The 7,071-nt window shown below is 39.3% G+C and overlaps 1 protein-coding gene across 2 annotated transcripts in view; it reads right to left on the reverse strand.

Annotated features, from left to right (window-relative positions):
• Positions 1-578: 578 nt before the first annotated feature.
• Positions 579-7,071, reverse strand: part of Ikbip (IKBKB interacting protein) — a 25,685-nt gene continuing 19,192 nt past the window's right edge. The window contains exon 3 of one of the 2 annotated variants that reach the window (XM_013020942.1): positions 579-1,461. In XM_013020942.1, coding sequence (XP_012876396.1) covers positions 706-1,461 — 756 coding nt within the window. In that variant the 3' untranslated portion in view covers positions 579-705. The remainder of the gene's footprint in view (positions 1,462-7,071) is intronic. The other variant, XM_013020934.1, reaches the window with a different exon arrangement.

Raw genomic sequence — 7,071 nt, forward strand, 5'->3', positions numbered from 1 at the left:
GGTCTCTCCTGCCCGGGCTGGCTTTGAACCGAGATCCTCAGATCTCAGTCTCCTGAGTAGCTAGGATTACAGGCGTGAGCCACCAGCGCCCAGCTAACCATCCTATTTTTGGTATCTATAATAATAGCAGGTCAGAGTAAGACATTTCTGTATCATTCCCTGTTTGCTAAAGCCATGAAGGATCCAGAAAGACTAACCTAATTCTTTTTCTGCAGCTCCTTGGTAGTGATCTTTCTAGTTTCTAATTGGGTACAGAATTCTAATCTTCTCTTGGGGGGAAGTTCTTCAGTGTCTCAAACACAAGTGTAGCTTACTGGCAGTCAAGCACGTAGGGATTTGGATCCTGTCTCATTTAGATTGCCCAGTGATAGCAGATTCTGTGTATGTATGTATTTAAGATACAGATCATTTAGATTGCCCAGTGATAGCAGATTCTATGTATGTATGTATTTAAGATACAGATCATTTAGATTGCCCAGTGATAGCAGATTCTGTGTATGTATATATTTAAGATACAGATAAATGCATGCTAGGAGGATGGATTCAGCATACTTCATAAAATCAAATATTTAGCCTGTTTGAAAAATTTTATTTTTGAACAACAGAGAATCAAGTAGAAAATGGTATTCGTTCCCAAATACCTGATTATTAGTCTTTTCATAACAAAGCTTTCATTGAAAAAAATACCTAAGTCTAAATGTCAAACTAACCCATATCTGAAATATGTGATATTTCATCTTTAATATCCTTAATTTCAGCTTGAACTATGGTTAAATTAGATATTTTTTCATTTAAAAAAGCAATTTCTTTTTCTCGTTGTAATAAGTCAGTGCCCAATCTTCCAATGCGTAGTGTTAAATCATTTATCAAGGGTTCCAAACGAGAATAGTCCTTCTTTAGACTATGAATCTTTGGTTTTAGATCATTTGCAAAAGTCACTGTCTTTAGAACTTTGGCTCTGTCACTTTCTAAGCTTAAAAACCTATCTGTGTGTTTGTTGAAATCACTTGTGAGCTCAGTTAGTGTCTTTTTGATGGAGTGAATTCTTTGTGAATTTTCAGATGCTGTCTTTCGGAGTGCTGTGGTTCTGTCAATGCTACTTGAAAGAAGATCACCTATGTTTTTCACTGTATTTTTTTCTACTTTTTCTATTTTATCCTTTAGTTCGTTCACAGAATCTGTTAAAGTTGTTACCTCTGTTACTAAACCTGAAATACGTCTTAAATCTGTTTTTACAGTTGTAATTTTGAGACCAACCTCTTTTGCCAGGGACCTTGTACTTTGGTCTACTTTTGTAATATCTTGAGAAAGAGTTGTCAGATTGTTATTCAGTATATCCTGTTTTTCGGTTATCCTGTTAGTCCAAGTTTTCACCACATTAATTTCCTCTTGTAGATGCTGTAGATCAGCAATTATTTGAAAAGATTTCAGTTGTTCCATGAGAGCTTCACATTTCTTATACTACAAGGAAAAAACCACAATGATTAAATTCATTAAAAGCATAACACTTAAAATTTCAACTTAAATTTTATGTTATTTTAAATTATTACTACAACTTTACTGTTCTTTGGCAAAAGATGGTTCAAAAGTAAAAGCCTGCCAGGTGCCAGTGGCTCACACCTGTAATCCTAGCTACTCAGGACTGAGATCTGAGGATCACCGTCTGAAACCAGCCCAGGAGGGAAAGTTCATGAGCCTCTTACCTACAATTTACCATCAAAAAGCCATAAGTGGAGCTGTGGCTCAAGTGGAAGAGTGCTAGCCTTGAGCAAAATAGCTCAGGGGCAATGCCCAGGCCTTTGTTCATGCTTCAGGACTAAGAAAAGCAATGTAGCTCAGTGGTGGAGTACTTGCCTAGCACGGGCAAGGCCCTGAGTTTGATCCCCAACATTACAAAAAGCAATTTAAAAAATTAAAGAGCCTTTTGTACAATTTAAGCATATTACTAATGATAAGGAAAACATGCGGGAAATTTTATAAGATGTTTTCTGGAAATTATATTTTCTTATTATTTCTGTAATATGGATTCTCTGTGAAGAAACAAAATGCACTGCAACACAGATATGTTTTCTCAGTTGCTAGAGAAGGGAAGAATGAGTCCCACCGGGTCCTAGCGGCTCACACCTATAAATCCAAGCTACTCAGGAGGCTGAGATCTGAGTACTAGAGTTCAAAGCCAGCCTGGACAGAAAAGTCTGTGAGACTCTCATCAACCACCAAAAATCTGGAAGTGGAGCTGTGGCAAGTGGTAATCGCCTTGAGCAATAAAGCTCAAGGACTGACTGCCCAGGCTCTGAGTTCAAGCCCCAGGACCAACACACACACAGACACACACACACAGACACACACACACACAGACACACACAGACACACACACACACACACACACACAGAAAATCTCCAGATGAGCTGCTGTATTTTAGGACCTACATACACACACACACACACACACACACACACACACAGAGTAAATCTCCAGATGAACACACACACACACACACACACACACACACACACACACACACACACACACTAAATCTCCAGATGAGCTTTGCTGTATTTTATTTTCCTTGAAAGAACACATGAATCCGGTGCTCTCTCCCCAACTTTCACATTTTGTTTTGTCATAGGTTTTGCTCTGTTGCTACCGCTGGCCATAAACTCCTGAACTCAGTGATCCTCCTGCCTTAGCTTCATCTCGAAAGCTGCATTTTTATTTTATATTGTTTTAATTTTTTTCTTTTGGTTGGTTGGTTTGGGCTTGAACTCAGGGCCTGGGCGCTGTCCTGAATTTTTTGCTCAAGGCTAGCGCTCTACCACTTAGAGCCACAGGTGCCACTTCAGGTTTTCTGGTGGTTAATTAGAAGTGTCTCACAGACTTTCCTGCCTGGGCTGGCTTTGAACTGTGATCCCCAGATCTCAGCCTCCTGAGTAGCTAGGATTACAGGCTTGAGCCACAGCACCTGACCAGACTAGCATTTTTTTTTTTGCCAGTCCTGGGGCTTGAACTCAGGGCCTGGGCACTATCCCTGAACATCTTTTGCTCAAGGCTAGCACTCTACCACTTGAGCCACAGTCCTATTCTGGCTTTTTCCTGCGTATGTGGTACTGGGGAATGGAACCCAGATATAAAGTTGGCAAATATTTTCTCCCATCCCATGGGTTGTTTCTCTGCTATTTTTCACTTGGGGAAGTTGGATATTCTCCTGTACTTAGAATATTTGCAAAATGCACTATGCCAACAGTTAATAAAAATGAGGAAAAGGAAAATTAAAGTGCTGGTCAAAATGATGGGTAGGTCTCATAAACACAATGCAAGGGTGAAAATAAAACATAAATGGGAAAAGTCAAATGCAGTAATTTAGCTTCAATCAGAAGATTAACAAGCCCTGTGACATAAGTATAAAGAAAAGTAAAGAAGTACAAAGTGCTAGAAATACATTGTTAATGCTTAGGAAGAAAAAGTTAAATAGGCTAAAAACATTTTCACACTGTAATATGTGCACTTCGATCTAAAAACATGAAGACTTTTCTAAATAATTATGTATGTCTTTAGGTTGCTTCCCCTGCACCTCCAGTTCTGGAGATTGAATTCAGGACCTTGTACGTTTTAGGCAGGCACTCTTACCACTTAAATCACACCAACATCCAAGCTTTTTTGTTGGTTAGTTAAGAGTTTCATTAACTTTCCTGCCTTGGCTTGGATCCTAGATTTTCTAGATCTCAGCTTCCTGAATAGCTATGATTACAAGTGTGAGCCACTAGTACTCAGCTCAGAATATTAATATTATTATTGCCAGTTCAGTCCTGGGCTTGAACTCAGGGCCTGGGAACTGTCTCTGAACTTCTTTTGCTCAAGGCTAGCACTCTGCCACTTGAGCCACAGCACCACTTCTGGTTTTTTCTGTTTATGTGGTACCGAGGAATCGAACCCAGGGCTTCATGCATTGCTAGGCAAGCACTCTACCACTAAGCCACATTCCTAGCCCCCAGAATATTATTTTTATGGCCTGTTTTAAAGTAAGCACCCATACAGTTGCAAAGAATTACAATTTACTGTGGAAATGAGACAGTTCAAAAGTGTGTTCAAGGTAATAATTTCTTCTTTGCCCCAGCATTTATTTTTGTATTAAAAAATAGGTGTTAGGATTTTTCTTAGTAGTTTTTGCAAAAATGCTATGCTGAGTATGATGCTAAAGGAAATCCACAAACAGGAAGGAAATCAAGTAGTTGCAAAAACATGGTTTATTTTTAAGTAGAAAGTTTTGTAATACAGTGTATCTGTTAAAACAGTCTCATCTATTTCATTACTAGGTTCTCATTTACTAATGCATCTATGCATCTACTTTAGTAGAGTTTATATAGCTTAATCATATTACTCAAGATATTTCAGAAGTTAGCGCTGGTAGCTCATGCCTGTAATCCTAGCTACTCAGGAGGCTGAGATCTAAGGATCTCGGTTCAAAGCCTACTAGGGCAGGAAAATCCATGAAACTCTTATCTCCAATAAACCACCAGAAAAATGGAAGTGGCGCTGTAGCTCAAGTGGTAGAGCACTAGCCTTGAGCTGAAGGGCTCAAGAACAGAACTCAGGCCCATAGTTCAAGCCCCACGACCGACCAAAAAAAATTTTTTTTCAGAAAGGGCTTAGCTTACTCTTAGAAGAATCAGATCATTAAGAAGATGCTGGTTTGTTTTAGCTGGTACCTTTACAAAGGCAATTTAACACAGATTTTTTAAAACAGACACTGAACACAGTGCACTAGCAGTCAGAAAATGTTAAAAATCCTTCCATATGTTTTTTTCTTTTTCAGTGCTAAAGATTTAAACTAGGGTCTTGCATATGCTAGACGTAAGGCATTCTACTGCTGAGCTAGATCCTATCCCTATCAATTGTTGAACTCAAGTATTTAAAAAATGATTTGCCTAGGATGGATAGAAGAGTTGGAGAATCTAGGAGCAGCTTAAAAAAATATCCAACAGTATATTTACAAAATACCTATCATGCATGAAAGGTACTAAACTCAAGTGTTGTCCTGTACTTTTAAATAGTGTCTGGCTATCTAAGAAGCACAGCAACATGGTTCAGGGAAAAGTCTAGGAAATCTGCTTTCCAAAATTTTGCTAAAGGATCTTAGCATTTACTAAATGATCTAGAAATTTTATTGCATCAGTGCCATTTAAAATAAAGCCAAAAGGAATGTGAGAAACTTGATGAAATTCTTTTACTTAAAAATTAAGCCCTCAAGTACAGTGGCCAAGAACATATAGTGAGATTAGAAGATTACAGGCCAGGGCTCATTCTCCACTACAGCTCTCTCAGTTTCCTTCAATCTTTTTTTTTTTTTCTTTTCTGCTGGTCCTGAGGTTGAACTCAGGGTCTAGGCGCTATCTCTGAACTTTTTTTGCTCAAGGAAAGAGCTCTACCACTTGGGCCACAGCACCACTTCCAGCTTTTTGAGTAGTTTATTGGAGATAAGAGCCTCATGGAGTTTCCTCCTGCCTGGGCTACCTTCAAACTGTAATCCTCAGATCGCAGTCTCCTGAGTAGCTAGGATTTCAGGCCAATCTTGTCTATGTTGTGTCTATAAGGGGAATTTGAACCTAGGCAAGCACTCAGCATTTTTTGAGATGGGTTCACGCTATGTAGTCCAGCCAAGCTGCTCTCAAATGTGCAACTCTCCTGGGTAGGCAGACGCTTTAGTATTTGAATCATACCTGGCCATCTCCTCACCCACCTTTTTTTGTTGTTATTGTTCCAGATTCAAGACCTCATGCTCTTGCTCAAAACTGGCACTTTACTTGAGCCATGTCTCCAGACTAGCATTTTGCTACTAACTAGAGATACTTTTTTTTTTTTTTTTTTTTTTGCTGGGTATAGGGCTTGAACTCTGGGCCTGGGCGCTGTCCCTCAGCTCTTCAGCTCAAGGCGAGCACTCTACCACTTGAGCCACAGTGCTACTTCCGATTTTCTTGTGGTTTATTGGAGATAAGAGTCTCACAGATTTTTCTGTCCGGGCTGGCTTTGAACTGTGATCCTCAGATCTCAGCCTCCTGAGTAGCTAGGCTTACAGGCGCGAGCCACCAGCGCCCTGCCCTGGTTTCTTATAAGAGACAGTCTCCTCGACATTTAGCCTAAATGGCCTTGATCTGAGATCCTTCTCTCCCTATCTTTCTTTCTTTCTTTTTCTTTTTTTTTTTTTGGTTGGTCATGAGGCCTGAACTCTGGGCCTGGTGCTGTCCCTCATCCCTTCAGCTCAAGGCAAGCGCTCTACCACTTGACCCACAGCACACTTACAGCTTTTTCTGCTTATGTGGTACTGAGAATGGAACCCAGGGCTTCAAGCATGCAAGGCAAGCACTCTACCACTGAGCCACTTTACCAGCCCTATTCCTATCTTTTGAGTAGCTGTGTCACTATGATTGACCCTCAAATATTAGTTTTTCAAATAGAACAATCTTCATAAAGGAACAAACAGAAACACAAATTTCAATAGTTTCCTTATGAAATTTTGCAGAAGTACTTGTGTCATTATAGACCATGATGCCCATTTGGTTTCCATTTATTTTTAGTTACTATTACTATGGTATATAAAAGTTTACAATGAAGTGTATCAAACCTGGCAATCCACAAAAAAGTACAAAATTAGAGATAAATTTGTTTGACAGGATGGAGGCTGAAAAAACAATATTCCAGCTAATTAATTTATAATCTATTTCATTGTGATTTAAACAAAAGCAAACAAATACAATTTGTTCATATACACAGATAAGAACTTAAGTCATTCAGAAGTCAAACTATTTAATGTTAGGATTCAAGAAATTAATGCTATGATCCTAATAGAAACATACTTCTCAGTTTTTGTTTTGTTTCATTTTTTTTTAATTTTTTTTTTTTTTGTTTTTGTCCGTCGTGGGGCTTGAACTCTGGGCCTGGGCACTGTCCCTGCGCTCTTCAGCTCAAGGAAAACGCTCTACCACTTGAGCTACAGTGCCACTTCCGGTTTTCTGGTGGTTTATTGGAGAGATAGGAGTCTCACGGTCTCTCCTGCCCGGGCTGGCTTTGAACCG

This window comes from Dipodomys ordii, unplaced genomic scaffold (assembly GCF_000151885.1).
Source record: "Dipodomys ordii isolate 6190 unplaced genomic scaffold, Dord_2.0 Scaffold3, whole genome shotgun sequence".
Taxonomy (NCBI): domain Eukaryota; kingdom Metazoa; phylum Chordata; class Mammalia; order Rodentia; family Heteromyidae; genus Dipodomys; species Dipodomys ordii.